This window comes from Oncorhynchus mykiss, chromosome 17 (assembly GCF_013265735.2).
Source record: "Oncorhynchus mykiss isolate Arlee chromosome 17, USDA_OmykA_1.1, whole genome shotgun sequence".
NCBI classification, from domain to species: Eukaryota; Metazoa; Chordata; class Actinopteri; order Salmoniformes; family Salmonidae; genus Oncorhynchus; species Oncorhynchus mykiss.
In genome coordinates, this window is record NC_048581.1 from 5,235,568 (window position 1) to 5,258,829 (window position 23,262).

At 38.7% G+C, this 23,262-nt stretch overlaps 1 protein-coding gene across 1 annotated transcript; it reads left to right on the forward strand.

Annotated features, from left to right (window-relative positions):
- Positions 1–5,798: 5,798 nt before the first annotated feature.
- LOC110495085 (zinc finger protein 883-like) lies at positions 5,799–22,772 on the forward strand. The gene is made up of 2 exons (XM_036947929.1): positions 5,799–6,474; positions 21,236–22,772. Exons 1-2 carry the CDS (start codon positions 6,006–6,008, stop codon positions 22,552–22,554), a joined length of 1,788 nt encoding a protein of 595 aa, XP_036803824.1. The 5' UTR covers positions 5,799–6,005; the 3' UTR covers positions 22,555–22,772.
- The last annotated feature ends 490 nt before the right edge of the window (positions 22,773–23,262 follow it).

The following is a 23,262-nucleotide window of genomic DNA, read 5'->3' on the forward strand; positions in this document are numbered from 1 at the left end:
GCCAGTTCAACCGCTCTTTCGTATAATCTGAGATCCCCAAAGATTGGAAGGGGGAGACACTCTAGACCCACATTTTTACAGACCTCTATCTATCCTACCCTGCCTTTCTAAGGACTTTGAAAGCCAGGGTAACAAACAGATCACAGACTATTTCGAATCCCACCTTACCTTCTCCGCCATGCAATCTGGTTTCAGAGCTGGTCATGGATGCACCTCAGCTACACTCAAGGTCCTAAATGATATAATAACCGCTATTGATAAAATACAATACTGTGCAGCCGTATTCATTGACCTGGCCAAGGCTTTCGACTCTGTCAATCACCGCATTCTTATCGGCAGTCTCGATAGCCTTGGTTTCTCAAATGACTGACTTGTCTGTTTCACCAACTACTTCTCTGATAGAGTTCAGTGTGTCAAATCAGAGGGCCTGTTGTCCGGACCACTGGCAGTCTCTATGGTGGTGCCACAGAGTTCAATTCTGGGCCGACTTTTCTCTGAATACATCAATGATGTCGCTCTCGCTGCTGGTGATTCTCTGATCCACCTCTATGCAGACAACACCATTCTGTATACTTCTGGCCCTTCTTTGGACACTGTGTTAACTAACCTCCAGACAAGCTTCAATGCCGTACAACTCTCCTTCCATGGTCTCCAACTGCTCTTAAATATAAGTAAAACTAAATGCATGCTCTTCAACCAATCGCTGCCCACGCCTGCCCGCCTGTCTAGCATCACTACTCTGGACGGTTCTGACTTAGAATATGTTGACAACTACAAATACCTAGGTATTTGGTTACATTAACTCACATTAAGCATCTCCAATCCAAAATTACATCTGGAGTCAGCTTCCTATTTCACAACAAAACATCCTTTACTAATGCTGCCAAACATACCCTCGTAAAACTGACCATCCTACCAATCCTTTACTTCGGTGATGTAATTTACAAAAAAGCCTTCAGCAAATTGGATGCAGTCTATCACAGTGCCAGCTGTTTTGTCATCAAAGCCCCATATACTACCCACCACTGCGACCTGTATGCTCTCGTTGGCTGGCCCTCGCTTCATTTTTGTTGCCAAACCCACTGGCTCCAGGTCATCTATAAGTCTATGCTAGGTAAAGCACCACCTTATCTCAGCTCACTGGTCAGCAGAGAAGCAGACACCCATAGCACGTGCTCCAGCATTTCACTGGTCACCCCCAAAGCCAATTCCTCCTTTGGCCACCTTTCCTTCCATTTCTCTGCTGCCAATGACTGGAACGAATTGAAAAAATCACTGAAGCTGAAGACTCATATCTCCTCAATTAACTTTACGCATCAGCTGTCAGAGCAGCTTACAGATCATTGCACCTGTACATAGCCCATCTGTAAATAGCCCACCCAACTACCTCATCCCCATATTGTTATTTATTGTTATTTATTTTTTGCTCCTTTGCACATTCATCTTCTGCACATCTATCACTCCAGTGTTTAATTGCTAAATTGTAATTATTTCGCCACTATGGCCTATTTATTGCTTTACCTCCCTAATCTTACTTCATTTGCACACACTGTATATAGACTTTTCTATTGTGTTAATGACTGTACATTTGTTCATTCCATGTGTAACTCTGTGTTGTTGTTTGTGTCACACTGCTTTGGTTTATCTTGGCCAGGTCGCAGTTGTAAATGAGAACTTGCTCTCAACTGGCCTCCCTGGTTAAACTATCATTATGACATCATGGCCTACCTGGTTAAACTATCATTATGACATCATGGCCTCCCTGGTTAAATAAAGGTGAAATTAAAAAAATAAAAAATCCATTGTTTCTGGTTAGGAAATGTTTAATAGTCACAGTGGGTACAACATCTCTGATGCACTTGCTAATGAACTCACTCACCGAGTCAGCATATACATCAATGTTGTGGTCTGAGTCTATCCAGAACATATCCCAGTCCACGTGATCAAAGCAATCCTGGAGCGTGGAATCCGATTGATCAGACCAGCGTTGGACTGGCCTGAGCACGGACGCTTCCTGTTTTTGTCTATAGGCTGGGAGCAACAAAATGGAGACAAGTTCAGATTTGCCGATGGCAGGGCGGTGGAGGGTTTTGTATGCATTGCGGAAGTTAGAGTAGCAATGATCCAGAGTGCTAGCAGCCCGTGTCGTGCATTTGATATGCTAATAGAATTTAGGAAGTCTGGTTCTCAGGTTAGCTTTGTTAAAATCCCCAGCAACAATAAATGTAGCCTCCAGATGTATGTTTTCCAGTTTACATAGTGTCCACTGAAGTTCTTTAATGGCTGACGAGGTATCTTCATGGGGGGTGGGGGGGGGGGGTGGGGGATATACACGGCTGTGACTATAATCAAAGAGAATTCTCTTGGTATATAATGCGTTCTGCATTTGATTGTAAGGAATTCTTGGTCAGGTGAACAAAAGGACTTGAGTTTCTGTATGTTGTTATGATTACACCATGAGTCTTTAATCATGAGGCATACACCCCTCGCACTTCTTCTTACCAGAGAGATGTTTGTTTCTGTTGGCGTGATGCATGAAGAAACCGGTGGCTGTACCGACTCTATATCCAAGAGTGAGCCATGTTAACGTGAAACAGAGTTTGTTACAATCTCTTGACTACATTACGTAATTCCAAATAAGAAACCCAGCCTAAAACCCCAAACAGCAAGCAATGCAGGTGTAGAAGCACGGTGGCTAGGAAAAACTCCCTAGAAAGGCCAAAACCTAGGAAGAAACCTAGAGAGGAACCAGGCTATGGGGGGTGGCCAGTCCTCTTCTGGCTGTGCCGGGTGGAGATTATAACAGAACATGGCCAAGATGTTCAAATGTTCATAAATGACCAGCATGGTCAAATAATAATAATCACAGGCAGAACCGTTGAAACTGGAGCAGCAGCACGGCCAGGTGGACTGGGGACAGCAAGGAGTCATCATGTCAGGTAGTCCTGAGGCATGGTCCTAGGGCTCAGGTCCTCCGAGAGAGAAAGAAAGAGAGAATTAGAGAGAGCATACTTAAATTCACACAGGACACCGGATAGGACAGAAGAAGTACTCCACATATAACAAACTGACCCTAGCCCCCCGACACATAAACTACTGCAGCATAAATACTGGAGGCTGAGACAGGAGGGGACAGGTGGCCCCATCCGATGACACCCCCGGACAGGGCCAAACAGGAAGGATATAACCCCACCCACTTTGCCAAAGCACAGCCCCCACACCACTAGAGGGATATCGTTCACCTTCACACTCCTGGGCCAGAATACACTCAATCATATAAGATGATCATAAGATCATAAGAGATGAGTCTTCAGTAAAGACTTAAAGGTCGAGACCGAGTTTGTGTCTCTCACATGCGTCTCTCACATGGGTAGGCAGACAATTCCATAAAAATAGAGCTCTATAGGAGATAGCCATGCCACCAAGAAAGCCCTGTTCCACAGTTCCACGGGTGAATGTTCATGAATTGTTTATGGTTCATTGAACAAGCTTGGGAAACTGTGTTTAAACCCTTTACAATGAAGATCTGTGGAAATGTTATTTGGATTTTTACAAATTATCTTTGAAAGACAGGGTCCTGAAAAAGGGGCGTTTCTTTGTAAGCTGAGTTTACATGATGTATTGTTACACCGCGTAAGAGCAGTTTGGACCTACTCAGTACTGTTACACCGTGTAGGAGCAGTTTGGACCTACTCAGTACTGTTACACCGTGTAGGAGCAGTTTGTACCTACTCAGTACTGTTACACCGTGTTGGAGCAGTTTGTACCTACTCAGTACTGTTACACCGTGTTGGAGCAGGTTGGACCTACTCAGTACTGTTACACCGTGTAGGAGCAGGTTGGACCTACTCAGTACTGTTACACCGTGTTGGAGCAGTTTGGACCTACTCAGTACTGTTACACCGTGTAGGAGCAGTTTGGACCTACTCAGTACTGTTACAGCATGTAGGAGCAGTTTGGACCTACTCAGTACTGTTACACCGTGTTGGAGCAGTTTGGACCTACTCAGTACTGTTACACCGTGTAGGAGCAGTTTGGACCTACTCAGTTCTGTTACACCGTGTAGGAGCAGTTTGGACCTACTCAGTACTGTTACACCGTAGAGGAGCAGTTTGGACCTACTCAGTACTGTTACACCGTAGAGGAGCAGTTTGGACCTACTCAGTACTGTTACACCGTGTAGGAGCAGTTTGGACCTACTCAGTACTGTTACACCGTGTAGGAGCAGTTTGGACCTACTCAGTACTGTTACACCGTGTAGGAGCAGTTTGGACCTACTCAGTACTGTTACACCGTGTAGGAGCAGTTTGGACCTACTCAGTACTGTTACACCGTGTAGGAGCAGTTTGGACCTACTCAGTACTGTTACACCGTGTAGGAGCAGTTTGGACCTACTCAGTACTGTTACACCGTGTAGGAGCAGTTTGGACCTACTCAGTACTGTTACACCGTGTAGGAGCAGTTTGGACCTACTCAGTACTGTTACACCGTGTAGGAGCAGTTTGGACCTACTCAGTACTGTTACACCGTGTAGGAGCAGTTTGGACCTACTCAGTACTGTTACACCGTGTAGGAGCAGTTTGGACCTACTCAGTTCTGTTACACCGTGTAGGAGCAGTTTGGACCTACTCAGTACTGTTACACCGTGTAGGAGCAGTTTGGACCTACTCAGTACTGTTACACCGTGTAGGAGCAGTTTGGACCTACTCAGTTCTGTTACACCGTGTAGGAGCAGTTTGGACCTACTCAGTACTGTTACACCGTGTAGGAGCAGTTTGGACCTATTCAGTACTGTTACACCGTGTAGGAGCAGTTTGGACCTACTCAGTACTGTTACACCGTGTAGGAGCAGTTTGGACCTACTCAGTACTGTTACACCGTGTAGGAGCAGTTTGGACCTACTCAGTACTGTTACACCGTGTAGGAGCAGTTTGGACCTACTCAGTACTGTTACACCGTGTAGGAGCAGTTTGGACCTACTCAGTACTGTTACACCGTGTAGGAGCAGTTTGGACCTACTCAGTACTGTTACACCGTGTAGGAGCAGTTTGGACCTACTCAGTACTGTTACACTGTGTAGGAGCAGTTTGGACCTACTCAGTACTGTTACACCGTGTAGGAGCAGTTTGGACCTACTCAGTACTGTTACACCGTGTAGGAGGAGTTTGGACCTACTCAGTACTGTTACACCGTGTAGGAGCAGTTTGGACCTACTCAGTACTGTTACACCGTGTAGGAGCAGTTTGGACCTACTCCGTACTGTTACACTGTGTAGGAGGAGTTTGGACCTACTCAGTACTGTTACACCGTGTAGGAGCAGTTTGGACCTACTCAGTACTGTAACACCGTGTAGGAGCAGTTTGGACCTACTCAGTACTGTTACACCGTGTAGGAGCAGTTTGGACCTACTCAGTACTGTTACACCGTGTAGGAGCAGTTTGGACCTACTCAGTACTGTTACACCGTGTAGGAGCAGTTTGGACCTACTCAGTACTGTAACACCGTGTAGGAGCAGTTTGGACCTACTCAGTACTGACCTAGCTGCCTTATTGGGATATTATCTGTTTGTTTGATGTACGGTAGGATGTTTTATATTCTCACTCATTAGAGATATTCACTTATCAACACATGCTTTTCTATTATATAATGAAATAAATTAAAAAATCTACTACTATCTGTCTCAAAATAAAATAAACATTTCCCTTGACTGTTACCCTCCCAACCAGCAGATGGCGATGTGCCTTTTTTCAGGCAATGCTGCCAGTGTGACGTATAATCTAATGGACGGGACGCTTCAACAACAACGTCGAGTTATCCACCTCCATAGCTTTTAGCCATCATAAGCGAAAACATTCAGCTCTTTAAACGCGTTCGGTGTATATTAGCCACGGTGTTTTAAACACACTTGTCGTATCTACTAGTTAGTTACCCAATTTAATATAATATTTACGTTGTTGTTAGCTAACTGGCTGGGTAAATTAGCAGTAGTGCTAGTCTAGTCACTAATGCTAACTAGCTATCTAGCTAACATCCCAACCATGAGCTCACTAAACGACTCCCCCACTTCTAAAGAGGTGATCTGCTGGACGGAGAAAGAAACTCTGGGGCTGAACATTGTCGTGAAAGAGGAGAAGGAAGAGGAGGATGTCACAGTAAAAACAGAAACAGAGGTTGAGGCTGTTACAGTGAAAGAAGAAGAGAAAGACGTTAAATTGACAGAAGATGAAAACGCGTTCAGAGTGAAAGAGGAGGAGGATGTTACAGTAAAAGAGGAAGAGGAAGATGAGGATGCAGGGGAGGATGGGGAGATGACTGTCACCGTGAAAGAAGAAGAGAAAGAGGTGGGGGAGATGACTGTCACAGTGAAAGAAGAGGAAGACATTTTTGGAATGAAGGAAGTGGGGGAGATTACTGTCACATTGGAGGAGGAGGAGGAGGAAGAAGAAGAGGAGACAGGAGATCTGACTAACAACAGTGAGTAATATCTTAAACACTGGGGTACAAACTCTGCAGTTGTTGAACCGATGTGTGGTTTTAAAGGGGCATTCTACTGAAGTTCTACACTTTAATAGTTCTGTACTGTAGGAATCGCTAAAGCTACAAAGAGACGGGGGACGGCCAACAAAACGTTCACGGATCAAATGCTTCCTGTTATATTTTTCACAACATTTGTTAACATGTGAATATCTCTTTGCTCAGTGTCTTTGCTCAGTGTCTTTGCTCAGTGTCTTTGCTCAGTGTCTTTGTGTAGTGTCTTTGCTCAGTGTCTTTGCTCAGTGTCTTTGCTCAGTGTCTTTGCTCAGTGTCTTTGTGTAGTGTCTTTGCTCAGTGTCTTTGCTCAGTGTCTTTGCTCAGTGTCTTTGCTCAGTGTCTTTGCTCAGTGTCTTTGCGTAGTGTCTTTGCTCAGTGTCTTTGCTCAGTGTCTTTGCTCAGTGTCTTTGCTCAGTGTCTTTGCTCAGTGTCTTTGTGTAGTGTCTTTGCTCAGTGTCTTTGCTCAGTGTCTTTGCTCAGTGTCTTTGCTCAGTGTCTTTGTTCAGTGTCTTTGCTCAGTGTCTTTGCTCAGTGTCTTTGCTCAGTGTCTTTGCTCAGTGTCTTTGCTCAGTGTCTTTGTTCAGTGTCTTTGCTCAGTGTCTTTGCTCAGTGTCTTTGTTCAGTGTCTTTGCTCAGTGTCTTTGCTCAGTGTCTTTGCTTGACATCACATTAAAGCAAAAATCAACTCATGTCTGACTTCAAATGATGAAGAGGACAGAATCAAGACAATGAAGGATCATTTTGATCTGGATGAAATGTATATAAAACATTTTTTTTTACCACAGAGGTTATTTAAAATCCTTAATAGTACTTTGACCCACCCGTGGATCAATCTTTCAGAAACCATTGATTTCAAAGCTTAGCAAACCATACAACTCTATGCACGAGGACTACTTTTAGTCCCCTACTGACCCCTGAGGAGCCTCCACTGGTAGAGTGTGGAAAGAGGCTGTCCAAGACACATCTATTGGGTTGGTAGAGTGTGGAAAGAGGCTGTCCAAGACACATCTGTTGGGTTGGTAACATATGGAAAGAGGCTGTCCAAGACACATCTGTTGGGTTGGTAGAGTGTGGAAAGAGGCTGTCCAAGACACATCTATTGGGTTGGTAGAGTGTGGAAAGAGGCTGTCCAAGACACATCTGTTGGGTTGGTAACATATGGAAAGAGGCTGTCCAAGACACATCTGTTGGGTTGGTAGAGTGTGGAAAGAGGCTGTCCAAGACACATCTGTTGGGTTGGTAACATATGGAAAGAGGCTGTCCAAGACACATCTGTTGGGTTGGTAGAGTGTGGAAAGAGGCTGTCCAAGACACATCTATTGGGTTGGTAGCATGTGGAAAGAGGCTGTCCAAGACACATCTGTTGGGTTGGTAACATGTGGAAAGAGGCTGTCCAGTCCATTTTATATACTTAGACCTTCTAGGTGGGGGTTATTGCTATATGACAATATAAATCATTATGTACTTAGACCTGCTAGGTGGGAGTTATTGCTATATGACAATATAAATCATTATGTACTTAGACCTTCTAGGTGGGGGTTATTGCTATATGACAATATAAATCATTATGTACTTAGACCTGCTAGGTGGGAGTTATTGCTATATGACAATATAAATCATTATGGCCTTAGACCTGCCAGGTGGGAGTTATTGCTATATGACAATATAAATCATTATGGCCTTAGACCTGCCAGGTGGGAGTTATTGCTATATGACAATATAAATCTTTATGGCCTTAGACCTGCCAGGTGGGAGTTATTGCTATATGACAATATAAATCATAAAAAGCTTGAAGTCACTCATGACAAATAAAGGGATATTCTGTTTCCATTCAATTTTATACACAATAAGCAGTTATATATTAATTCTATATACTTCAAATACATTCTATTCAATATTCTATTCAATAACAACAACCGAAAGATCTACTAAAATGTTCTTTCTGATATCAAAATGTCTCTAACCAGTCGTTAGTTCTATTTCTGAGGTTAAGAAACAAAAAAACTGGCTGTTCATTCTATTGTTTCTAGCCAATCACACTGGTTGTTCATTCTATAGTTTCTAGCCAATCACACTGGTTGTTCATTCTATAGTTTCTAGCCAATCACACTGGTTGTTCATTCTATAGTTTCTAGCCAATCACACTGGTTGTTCATTATATTGTTTCTGGCCAATCATACTGGTTGTTCATTCTATTGTTTCTGGCCAATCACACTGGTTGTTCATTCTATTGTTTCTGGCCAATCACACTGGTTGTTCATTCTAAACATAAAAGGCTGTCGAACATTCTTCTCCTTTGCTAGCTAGCCAACTAGAGCTAATAGTCACATCAACCTCTGCAGTTGGAATGAAACTAAACAAACTAGATGTATTGTTTTAGACTTTTTTTCTATTGATATTCTTTGTATAATATAATAATAAATTCATAATCCTGCAAGATGCTTGATTTCACCAGGCTGGTTTAGAAAAGTTTGTCTCATCCGGTCACGTCCATTCCCTATGGCAGGGCAGAGATCACGTTTCAAAATGTCAACGTTGTTGCTGTAGTGGCTTCAAACAACGTCCCAATATTCTAATTAGCCCCCCTCCTTTAGACCTTCACAAGTAGTGGCTTCCAACAACGTCCCAATATTCTAATTAGCCCCTTCGTTTAGACCTTCACATGTAGTGGCTTCCAACAACGTCCCAATATTCTAATTAGCCCCCCTCCTTTAGACCTTCACAAGTAGTGGCTTCAAACAACGTCCCAATATTCTAATTAGCCCCTTCGTTTAGACCTTCACATGTAGTGGCTTCAAACAGCGTCCCAATATTCTAATTAGCCCCCCTCCTTTAGACCTTCACAAGTAGTGGCTTCAAACAACGTCCCAGTATTCTAATTAGCCCCTTCGTTTAGACCTTCACAAGTAGTGGCTTCAAACAACGTCCCAATATTCTAATTAGCCCCCTTCGTTTAGACCTTCACAAGTAGTGGCTTCAAACAACGTCCCAATATTCGAATTAGCCCCCCTCCTTTAGACCTTCACAAGTAGTGGCTTCAAACAACGTCCCAATATTCTAATTAGCCCCCCTCCTTTAGACCTTCACAAGTAGTGGCTTCAAACAACGTCCCAATATTCTAATTAGCCCCTTCCTTTAGACCTTCACAAGGACGTTTCAACCCGTCACCTGTGTCCAAGAAAATGTCTCAGATATATTTTATTGGTTGAACAAAATCACATTATACTTAAAGGGTAGTTTGTCTCGCAGTCATTTTGTTGTTGGATGGTAAAGAAAGCAATGTATCCTGGTAAACACAGACCGGTCCCAGTTGGTAATGATGGTAAACACAGACCGGTCCCAGTTGATAATGATGGTAACACAGACCGGTCCCAGTTGGTAATGATGGTAAACACAGACCGGTCCCAGTTGGTAATGATGGTAACACAGACCAGTCCCAGTTGGTAATGATGGTAAACACAGACCGGTCCCAGTTGGTAATGATGGTAAACACAGACCGGTCCCAGTTGGTAATGATGGTAAACACAGACCGGTCCCAGTTGATAATGATGGTAAACACAGACCGGTCCCAGTTGGTAATGATGGTAAACACAGACCGGTCCCAGTTGGTAATGATGGTAAACACAGACCGGTCCCAGTTGATAATGATGGTAAACACAGACCGGTCCCAGTTGATAATGATGGTAAACACAGACCGGTCCCAGTTGATAATGATGGTAAACACAGACCGGTCCCAGTTGATAATGATGGTAAACACAGACCGGTCCCAGTTGGTAATGATGGTAACACAGACCGGTCCCAGTTGGTAATGATGGTAAACACAGACCGGTCCCAGTTGATAATGATGGTAAACACAGACCGGTCCCAGTTGATAATGATGGTAAACACAGACCGGTCCCAGTTGGTAATGATGGTAAACACAGACCGGTCCCAGTTGATAATGATGGTAACACAGACCGGTCCCAGTTGATAATGATGGTAAACACAGACCGGTCCCAGTTGGTAATGATGGTAAACACAGACCGGTCCCGGTTGGTAATGATGGTAAACACATACTGGTCCCAGTTTATATTGTAGGAGCGGCAGTCAGCCTAGTGGTTAGAGTGTTGGCCAGTAACCGAAAGGTTGCTAGATCAAATCCCCGAGCAGACAAGGTAAAAATCTGTCGTTCTGCCCCTGAACAAGGCAGTTAACCCACTGTTCCTAGGCCGTCATTGTAAATCAGAATTTGTTCTTAACTGACTTTAAAAAATAAAGGATAAATAAAAAATTTAAATAAAAAATATATATATTGATAGTTAACAGACCGTTCCCAGTTGATATTGATGGTAAAACAGGTTGTAATTTATATAAAACAGGTTGTAATTGATATTGGTGGTAGAACAGGTTGTAATTGATATTGGTGGTAAAACAGGTTGTAATTGATATTGGTGGTAGAACAGGTTGTAATTGATATTGGTGGTAGAACAGGTTGTAATTGATATTGGTGGTAGAACAGGTTGTAATTGATATTGGTGGTAGAACAGGTTGTAATTGATATTGGTGGTAGAACAGGTTGTAATTGATATTGGTGGTAGAACAGGTTGTAATTGATATTGGTGGTAGAACAGGTTGTAATTGATATTGGTGGTAGAACAGGTTGTAATTGATATTGGTGGTAGAACAGGTTGTAATTGATATTGGTGGTAGAACAGGTTGTAATTGATATTGGTGGTAGAACAGGTTGTAATTGATATTGGTGGTAGAACAGGTTGTAATTGATATTGGTGGTAGAACAGGTTGTAATTGATATTGGTGGTAGAACAGGTTGTAATTGATATTGGTGGTAGAACAGGTTGTAATTGATATTGGTGGTAGAACAGGTTGTAATTGATATTGGTGGTAGAACAGGTTGTAATTGATATTGGTGGTAGAACAGGTTGTAATTGATATTGGTGGTAGAACAGGTTGTAATTGATATTGGTGGTAGAACAGGTTGTAATTGATATTGGTGGTAGAACAGGTTGTAATTGATATAAAACAGGTTGTAATTGATGTTGGTGGTAGAACAGGTTGTAATTGATATTGATGGTAAAACAGGTTGTAATTTATATTGATATAAAACAGGTTGTAATTGATATTGGTGGTAGAACAGGTTGTAATTTATATTGATGGTAGAACAGGTTGTAATTGATATTGGTGGTAAAACAGGTTGTAATTGATATTGGTGGTAGAACAGGTTGTAATTGATATAAAACAGGTTGTAATTGATGTTGGTGGTAGAACAGGTTGTAATTGATATTGATGGTAAAACAGGTTGTAATTTATATTGATATAAAACAGGTTGTAATTGATATTGGTGGTAGAACAGGTTGTAATTGATATAAAACAGGTTGTAATTGATATTGGTGGTAGAACAGGTTGTAATTGATATTGGTGGTAGAACAGGTTGTAATTGATATTGATGGTAAAACAGGTTGTAATTTATATTGATATAAAACAGGTTGTAATTGATATTGGTGGTAGAACAGGTTGTAATTTATATTGATGGTAGAACAGGTTGTAATTGATATTGGTGGTAAAACAGGTTGTAATTGATATTGGTGGTAGAACAGGTTGTAATTGATGTTGGTGGTAAAACAGGTTGTAATTGATATTGATATAAAACAGGTTGTAATTGATATTGATATAAAACAGGTTGTAATTGATATAAAACAGGTTGTAATTGATATTGATATAAAACAGGTTGTAATTGATATAAAACAGGTTGTAATTGATATTGATATAAAACAGGTTGTAATTGATATTGGTGGTAAAACAGGTTGTAATTGATATTGGTGGTAGAACAGGTTGTAATTGATGTTGGTGGTAGAACAGGTTGTAATTGATGTTGGTGGTAGAACAGGTTGTAATTGATGTTGGTGGTAGAACAGGTTGTAATTGATATAAAACAGGCTGTAATTGATATTGGTGGTAGAACAGGTTGTAATTGATATAAAACAGGTTGTAATTGATATAAAACAGGTTGTAATTGATATTGGTGGTAGAACAGGTTGTAATTGATATTGGTGGTAAAACAGGTTGTAATTGATATTGGTGGTAGAACAGGTTGTAATTGATATTGGTGGTAGAACAGGTTGTAATTGATATTGGTGGTAGAACAGGTTGTAATTGATATTGGTGGTAGAACAGGTTGTAATTGATATTGGTGGTAGAACAGGTTGTAATTGATATTGGTGGTAGAACAGGTTGTAATTGATATAAAACAGGCTGTAATTGATATTGGTGGTAGAACAGGTTGTAATTGATGTTGGTGGTAGAACAGGTTGTAATTGATATAAAACAGGCTGTAATTGATATTGGTGGTAGAACAGGTTGTAATTGATATAAAACAGGTTGTAATTGATATAAAACAGGTTGTAATTGATATTGGTGGTAGAACAGGTTGTAATTGATGTTGGTGGTAGAACAGGTTGTAATTGATATAAAACAGGCTGTAATTGATATTGGTGGTAGAACAGGTTGTAATTGATATTGGTGGTAGAACAGGTTGTAATTGATATAAAACAGGTTGTAATTGATATAAAACAGGTTGTAATTGATATAAAACAGGTTGTAATTGATATAAAACAGGTTGTAATTGATATTGGTGGTAAAACAGGTTGTAATTGATATTGGTGGTAGAACAGGTTGTAATTGATATTGGTGGTAGAACAGGTTGTAATTGATATTGGTGGTAGAACAGGTTGTAATTGATATTGGTGGTAAAACAGGTTGTAATTGATATTGGTGGTAGAACAGGTTGTAATTGATATTGGTGGTAAAACAGGTTGTAATTGATATTGGTGGTAGAACAGGTTGTAATTGATATAAAACAGGTTGTAATTGATATAAAACAGGTTGTAATTGATATTGGTGGTAGAACAGGTTGTAATTGATGTTGGTGGTAGAACAGGTTGTAATTGATATTGGTGGTAAAACAGGTTGTAATTGATGTTGGTGGTAGAACAGGTTGTAATTGATATAAAACAGGTTGTAATTGATATTGGTGGTAGAACAGGTTGTAATTGATGTTGGTGGTAGAACAGGTTGTAATTGATATTGGTGGTAAAACAGGTTGTAATTGATATTGGTGGTAAAACAGGTTGTAATTGATATTGGTGGTAGAACAGGTTGTAATTGATATAAAACAGGTTGTAATTGATATAAAACAGGTTGTAATTGATATTGGTGGTAGAACAGGTTGTAATTGATGTTGGTGGTAGAACAGGTTGTAATTGATATTGGTGGTAAAACAGGTTGTAATTGATATTGGTGGTAGAACAGGTTGTAATTGATATTGGTGGTAGAACAGGTTGTAATTGATATTGGTGGTAGAACAGGTTGTAATTGATGTTGGTGGTAGAACAGGTTGTAATTGATATTGGTGGTAAAACAGGTTGTAATTGATATTGGTGGTAGAACAGGTTGTAATTGATATTGGTGGTAGAACAGGTTGTAATTGATATTGGTGGTAGAACAGGTTGTAATTGATATTGGGGGTAGAACAGGTTGTAATTGATATTGGTGGTAGAACAGGTTGTAATTGATATTGGTGGTAGAACAGGTTGTAATTGATATTGGTGGTAGAACAGGTTGTAATTGATATTGGTGGTAGAACAGGTTGTAATTGATATTGGTGGTAGAACAGGTTCTAATTGATATTGATGGTAGAACAGGTTGTAATTGATATTGGTGGTAGAACAGGTTCTAATTGATATTGATGGTAAAACAGGTTGTAATTGATATTGGTGGTAGAACAGGTTCTAATTGATATTGATGGTAAAACAGGTTGTAATTGATATTGATATAAAACAGGTTGTAATTGATATTGATGGTAAAACAGGTTGTAATTGATATTGGTGGTAGAACAGGTTCTAATTGATATTGATGGTAGAACAGGTTGTAATTGATATTGGTGGTAGAACAGGTTCTAATTGATATTGATGGTAAAACAGGTTGTAATTGATATAAAACAGGTTGTAATTGATATAAAACAGGTTGTAATTGATATTGGTGGTAGAACAGGTTGTAATTGATGTTGGTGGTAGAACAGGTTGTAATTGATATAAAACAGGTTGTAATTGATATTGGTGGTAAAACAGGTTGTAATTGATGTTGGTGGTAGAACAGGTTGTAATTGATATAAAACAGGTTGTAATTGATGTTGGTGGTAGAACAGGTTGTAATTGATATTGGTGGTAAAACAGGTTGTAATTGATATTGGTGGTAGAACAGGTTGTAATTGATATTGGTGGTAGAACAGGTTGTAATTGATATAAAACAGGTTGTAATTGATGTTGGTGGTAGAACAGGTTGTAATTGATATTGGTGGTAAAACAGGTTGTAATTGATATTGGTGGTAGAACAGGTTGTAATTGATATTGGTGGTAAAACAGGTTGTAATTGATATTGGTGGTAGAACAGGTTGTAATTGATATAAAACAGGTTGTAATTGATATTGGTGGTAAAACAGGTTGTAATTGATGTTGGTGGTAGAACAGGTTGTAATTGATATAAAACAGGTTGTAATTGATGTTGGTGGTAGAACAGGTTGTAATTGATATTGGTGGTAGAACAGGTTGTAATTGATATTGGTGGTAGAACAGGTTGTAATTGATATAAAACAGGTTGTAATTGATATTGGTGGTAGAACAGGTTGTAATTGATATTGGTGGTAGAACAGGTTGTAATTGATATAAAACAGGTTGTAATTGATATTGGTGGTAAAACAGGTTGTAATTGATGTTGGTGGTAGAACAGGTTGTAATTGATATAAAACAGGTTGTAATTGATATTGGTGGTAAAACAGGTTGTAATTGATGTTGGTGGTAGAACAGGTTGTAATTGATATAAAACAGGTTGTAATTGATGTTGGTGGTAGAACAGGTTGTAATTGATATAAAACAGGTTGTAATTGATATTGGTGGTAGAACAGGTTGTAATTGATATTGGTGGTAGAACAGGTTGTAATTGATATTGGTGGTAGAACAGGTTGTAATTGATATAAAACAGGTTGTAATTGATGTTGGTGGTAGAACAGGTTGTAATTGATATTGGTGGTAGAACAGGTTGTAATTGATATAAAACAGGTTGTAATTGATATAAAACAGGTTGTAATTGATATTGGTGGTAGAACAGGTTGTAATTGATATAAAACAGGTTGTAATTGATATTGGTGGTAGAACAGGTTGTAATTGATATAAAACAGGTTGTAATTGATATAAAACAGGTTGTAATTGATATAAAACAGGTTGTAATTGATATTGATGGTAAAACAGGTTGTAATTTATATTGATGGTAAAACAGGTTGTAATTGATATTGATATAAAACAGGTTGTAATTGATATTGGTGGTAGAACAGGTTGTAATTTATATTGATGGTAGAACAGGTTGTAATTGATATTGGTGGTAGAACAGGTTGTAATTGATATTGGTGGTAAAACAGGTTGTAATTGATATTGGTGGTAGAACAGGTTGTAATTGATGTTGGTGGTAAAACAGGTTGTAATTGATATTGATATAAAACAGGTTGTAATTGATATTGATATAAAACAGGTTGTAATTGATATAAAACAGGTTGTAATTGATATTGATATAAAACAGGTTGTAATTGATATTGGTGGTAAAACAGGTTGTAATTGATATTGGTGGTAGAACAGGTTGTAATTGATGTTGGTGGTAGAACAGGTTGTAATTGATGTTGGTGGTAGAACAGGTTGTAATTGATGTTGGTGGTAGAACAGGTTGTAATTGATATAAAACAGGCTGTAATTGATATTGGTGGTAGAACAGGTTGTAATTGATATAAAACAGGTTGTAATTGATATAAAACAGGTTGTAATTGATATTGGTGGTAGAACAGGTTGTAATTGATATAAAACAGGTTGTAATTGATATAAAACAGGTTGTAATTGATGTTGGTGGTAGAACAGGTTGTAATTGATATTGGTGGTAAAACAGGTTGTAATTGATATTGGTGGTAGAACAGGTTGTAATTGATATTGGTGGTAGAACAGGTTGTAATTGATATTGGTGGTAGAACAGGTTGTAATTGATATTGGTGGTAAAACAGGTTGTAATTGATATTGGTGGTAGAACAGGTTGTAATTGATATTGGTGGTAGAACAGGTTGTAATTGATATTGGTGGTAGAACAGGTTGTAATTGATATTGGTGGTAGAACAGGTTGTAATTGATATAAAACAGGCTGTAATTGATATTGGTGGTAGAACAGGTTGTAATTGATGTTGGTGGTAGAACAGGTTGTAATTGATATAAAACAGGCTGTAATTGATATTGGTGGTAGAACAGGTTGTAATTGATATAAAACAGGTTGTAATTGATATAAAACAGGTTGTAATTGATATTGGTGGTAGAACAGGTTGTAATTGATATAAAACAGGCTGTAATTGATATTGGTGGTAGAACAGGTTGTAATTGATATAAAACAGGTTGTAATTGATATAAAACAGGTTGTAATTGATATTGGTGGTAAAACAGGTTGTAATTGATATTGGTGGTAGAACAGGTTGTAATTGATATTGGTGGTAGAACAGGTTGTAATTGATATTGGTGGTAGAACAGGTTGTAATTGATATTGGTGGTAAAACAGGTTGTAATTGATATTGGTGGTAGAACAGGTTGTAATTGATATTGGTGGTAAAACAGGTTGTAATTGATATTGGTGGTAGAACAGGTTGTAATTGATATAAAACAGGTTGTAATTGATATAAAACAGGTTGTAATTGATATTGGTGGTAGAACAGGTTGTAATTGATGTTGGTGGTAGAACAGGTTGTAATTGATATTGGTGGTAAAACAGGTTGTAATTGATGTTGGTGGTAGAACAGGTTGTAATTGATATAAAACAGGTTGTAATTGATATTGGTGGTAGAACAGGTTGTAATTGATGTTGGTGGTAGAACAGGTTGTAATTGATATTGGTGGTAAAACAGGTTGTAATTGATATTGGTGGTAAAACAGGTTGTAATTGATATTGGTGGTAGAACAGGTTGTAATTGATATAAAACAGGTTGTAATTGATATAAAACAGGTTGTAATTGATATTGGTGGTAGAACAGGTTGTAATTGATGTTGGTGGTAGAACAGGTTGTAATTGATATAAAACAGGTTGTAATTGATATTGGTGGTAGAACAGGTTGTAATTGATATTGGTGGTAGAACAGGTTGTAATTGATATTGGTGGTAGAACAGGTTGTAATTGATGTTGGTGGTAAAACAGGTTGTAATTGATATTGGTGGTAGAACAGGTTGTAATTGATATTGGTGGTAGAACAGGTTGTAATTGATGTTGGTGGTAGAACAGGTTGTAATTGATATTGGTGGTAGAACAGGTTGTAATTGATATTGGTGGTAGAACAGGTTGTAATTGATATTGGTGGTAGAACAGGTTGTAATTGATATTGGTGGTAGAACAGGTTCTAATTGATATTGATGGTAGAACAGGTTGTAATTGATATTGGTGGTAGAACAGGTTCTAATTGATATTGATGGTAAAACAGGTTGTAATTGATATTGGTGGTAGAACAGGTTCTAATTGATATTGATGGTAAAACAGGTTGTAATTGATATTGATATAAAACAGGTTGTAATTGATATTGATGGTAAAACAGGTTGTAATTGATATTGGTGGTAGAACAGGTTCTAATTGATATTGATGGTAGAACAGGTTGTAATTGATATTGGTGGTAGAACAGGTTCTAATTGATATTGATGGTAAAACAGGTTGTAATTGATATAAAACAGGTTGTAATTGATATAAAACAGGTTGTAATTGATATTGGTGGTAGAACAGGTTGTAATTGATATAAAACAGGTTGTTATTGATATAAAACAGGTTGTAATTGATATTGGTGGTAGAACAGGTTGTAATTGATATAAAACAGGTTGTAATTGATATTGGTGGTAGAACAGGTTGTAATTGATATTGGTGGTAGAACAGGTTGTAATTGATATAAAACAGGTTGTAATTGATATTGGTGGTAAAACAGGTTGTAATTGATGTTGGTGGTAGAACAGGTTGTAATTGATATAAAACAGGTTGTAATTGATATTGGTGGTAAAACAGGTTGTAATTGATGTTGGTGGTAGAACAGGTTGTAATTGATATAAAACAGGTTGTAATTGATATTGGTGGTAAAACAGGTTGTAATTGATGTTGGTGGTAGAACAGGTTGTAATTGATATAAAACAGGTTGTAATTGATGTTGGTGGTAGAACAGGTTGTAATTGATATAAAACAGGTTGTAATTGATATTGGTGGTAGAACAGGTTGTAATTGATATAAAACAGGTTGTAATTGATATTGGTGGTAAAACAGGTTGTAATTGATATAAAACAGGTTGTAATTGATATTGGTGGTAGAACAGGTTGTAATTGATATTGGTGGTAGAACAGGTTGTAATTGATATTGGTGGTAGAACAGGTTGTAATTGATATAAAACAGGTTGTAATTGATGTTGGTGGTAGAACAGGTTGTAATTGATATAAAACAGGTTGTAATTGATATTGGTGGTAAAACAGGTTGTAATTGATGTTGGTGGTAGAACAGGTTGTAATTGATATAAAACAGGTTGTAATTGATATTGGTGGTAGAACAGGTTGTAATTGATATAAAACAGGTTGTAATTGATATAAAACAGGTTGTAATTGATATAAAACAGGTTGTAATTGATATTGGTGGTAGAACAGGTTGTAATTGATATAAAACAGGTTGTAATTGATATTGGTGGTAAAACAGGTTGTAATTTATATTGATATAAAACAGGTTGTAATTGATATTGGTGGTAGAACAGGTTGTAATTTATATTGATGGTAGAACAGGTTGTAATTGATATTGATGGTAAAACAGGTTGTAATTGATATTGGTGGTAGAACAGGTTGTAATTTATATTGATATAAAACAGGTTGTAATTGATATTGGTGGTAGAACAGGTTGTAATTGATATTGATATAAAACAGGTTGTAATTTATATTGATGGTAGAACAGGTTGTAATTGATATTGATGGTAAAACAGGTTGTAATTGATATTGGTGGTAGAACAGGTTGTAATTGATATTGGTGGTAGAACAGGTTGTAATTGATATTGGTGGTAGAGCAGGTTGTAATTGATATAAAACAGGTTGTAATTGATATTGGTGGTAGAACAGGTTGTAATTGATATTGGTGGTAGAACAGGTTGTAATTGATATAAAACAGGTTGTAATTGATATTGGTGGTAAAACAGGTTGTAATTGATATAAAACAGGTTGTAATTGATATAAAACAGGTTGTAATTGATATAAAACAGGTTGTAATTGATATTGGTGGTAGAACAGGTTGTAATTGATGTTGGTGGTAGAACAGGTTGTAATTGATATTGGTGGTAGAACAGGTTGTAATTGATATTGGTGGTAGAACAGGTTGTAATTGATATTGGTGGTAGAACAGGTTGTAATTGATATTGGTGGTAGAACAGGTTGTAATTGATATTGGTGGTAGAACAGGTTGTAATTGATATTGGTGGTAGAACAGGTTGTAATTGATATAAAACAGGTTGTAATTGATATAAAACAGGTTGTAATTGATATAAAACAGGTTGTAATTGATATTGGTGGTAGAACAGGTTGTAATTGATATAAAACAGGTTGTAATTGATATAAAACAGGTTGTAATTGATATTGGTGGTAGAACAGGTTGTAATTGATATAAAACAGGTTGTAATTGATATAAAACAGGTTGTAATTGATATTGATATAAAACAGGTTGTAATTGATATAAAACAGGTTGTAATTGATATTGATGGTAAAACAGGTTCTAATTGATATTGGTGGTAGAACAGGTTGTAGTTGATATTGATGGTAAAATAGGTCCCAGTTGTTATTGATGGTAACCACTTATGTACCATTCTAGCCCCATTCTAACTTAGCCCCTTATGTACCATTCTAGCCCCATCTTAACCCCTTATGTACCATTCCATCCCCATCTTAACCCCGTATGTACCATTCTAGCCCCATCTTAACCCCTTATGTACCATTCTAGCCCCACCTTAACCCCGTATGTACCATTCCATCCCCATCTTAACCCCTTATGTACCATTCTAGCCCCATCTTAACCCCTTATGTACCATTCTAGCCCCACCTTAACCCCTTATGTACCATTCTAGTAGCAAACCAACAATTAGCCACTAGGTGTCGTTATAGTAATTTTAGGAGATTACGCGTAAATATATGAACATGTTCCGTACATTGCTGTTTAATAACGAGTCGCCAAAATATGTTCAATACGGATATTTTATTTTGCAAACAAAATGTGTAACGGTTGGAGAGGCAAAAGAGGGGATTGGTAAAAAATCTTGCTATTTGGCAAACCAAATGCTAGGCTGTAAGCATGGGGCGATAATGTCTCAATGAGTCTTTCTAGTGGATAATAGTTTGTGAATGGCCTGGCAGGGCTGTGGGACAGTGGATGTGTAGAAATAATTCAAATGGAACTGTTAACAGCCATTGCCCGGGATTAACGTGAATAACTAACAGCTATCAACCAATCAGCATTCAGGATCCCAAATGTTGTGTTTCATAATGAGGGCTCTAGTCTGGATTAAACCTCATAGGAAAACAGTTTTATAATGGAGTTTTCATTCAGGTCTCTCTGTTTAACTAAATACTTTGTTTGTCTTTGGCAGGAGAGAGACCAGACTCTCCATCTGACAGCAGAAAGAGTCCTTCAGGGGAACCAGACCCTGAGACGCCCAAGCCAGCGAGACGACACCACTGCTCCCAGTGTAATATGAGTTTTAAGTGGTTATGGAAGCTGAAAGAGCATGAAAGGAAACACACTGGAGAAAAGCCCTTCCAATGCTCCCAGTGTGGAAATAGATTCTCACGAGCACATGACCTAAAATCACATGAGAGGACACACACAGGGGAAAAACCACACAATTGTTCCCAGTGTGGAAAGCTTTTTTCCCATTTAGGGAACCTGAACAAACATAAGCGAATACACTCTGGAGAGAAGCCTTACCCCTGTTCCCATTGTGGAAAGAATTTTAGGTCTTCAGATAACCTGAAAGCGCATGAGAGGACACACACAGGGGAAAAACCTTACCATTGCTCCCTTTGTGGAAAGGATTTTACCAAGTTAAGGAACCTAAAAGAGCATGAGAGGAAACACACAGGAGAAAAGCCTTACGAATGCTCCCAGTGTGGAAAGAGTTTTTCCCATATAGGGAACCTGAACAAACATAAGAGAGTACACTCTGGAGAGAAGCCTTACCCCTGTTCCCATTGTGGAAAGAATTTTAGGTCTTCCGATAACCTGAAAGCGCATGAAAGGACACACACAGGGGAAAAACCTTACCATTGCGCCCTGTGTGGAAAGGATTTTACCAAGTTAGGGAACCTAAAAGAGCATGAGAGGAAACACACAGGAGAAAAGCCTTACCACTGCTCCCAGTGTGGAGAGAGATTTTCAAGGTCACTATACCTTAAAACACACGAGAGGACACATACAGGAGAAAAGCCTTACCACTGCTCCAATTGTGGAAAGAGATTTTCAACATCATCGGACCTAAAAAAGCACCAGAGGACACACACAAGGGAGAAATCTTACCATTGCTCTCAATGTGGAAATAGTTTCTTACGATCACATGACCTAAAATCGCATGAGCTGACACACACAGGGGAAAAACCACATAGTTGCTCCCAGTGTGGAAAGTGTTTTTTGTATTTAGGGAACCTGAACAAACATAAGAAAATACACTCTGGAGAGAAGCCTTACCCCTGTTCCCATTGTGGAAAATTCTTTAGGTCATTAGATAACATGAAGGAGCATGAGAGGACACACACAGGGGAGAAGCTTTACCATTGTGCCCTGTGTGGAAAGAGATATTCACGATCACATGACCTAAAATTACATAAAAGGAAACACACAGGGGAAGAAAACGCACAATTACACACACAGGGGATAAATCACACAGTTGGTCCCAGTGAGGAAAGAATTTAACGCAGTTAGAGAACCTCTTCCCATTGAGGAAATACATTGTCCCGGTCACATGACCTAAAATCACACCAAACCAAACTATATTTATACAGCACCTTTCAGACATGGAATGCAACACAATGGGCTTCACAGGGAACATTACCTAAAATCACACCAAACCAAACTATATTTATACAGCACCTTTCAGACATGGAATGCAACACAATGTGCTTCACAGGGAACATTACCTAAAATCACATCAAACCAAACTATATTTATACAGCACCTTTCAGACATGGAATGCAACACAATGGGCTTCACAGGTAAAAAATAATGGGGAAAAAAACTGAAATATTTTCAACACAACAAACATAAGAGAATAAAATAAAAAAACTAAACATTAACAATAAAAACGGCACACCTAAAAAGCACCCTGAGGAAAAGAAAAGCTAAAAATGTATTTTAAAATCTATTTTAGAAATGTCCACAGTTTCAGCTCCCCTCAGGTTCTCTGGCAGACTGTACTATTCCAGAGTCTGGGGGTATAGTAACTAAAGGCTGGGGGCATAGTAACTAAAGCCTCTCCATGCCTCTTGGTCCCCCTCAGGTTCTCTGGCAGACTATACTATTCCAGAGTCTGGGGGTATAGTAACTAAAGGCTGCCTCTCCATGCCTCTTGGTCCCCCTCAGGTTCTCTGGCAGGGTATTCCAGAGTCTGGGGGCATAGTAACT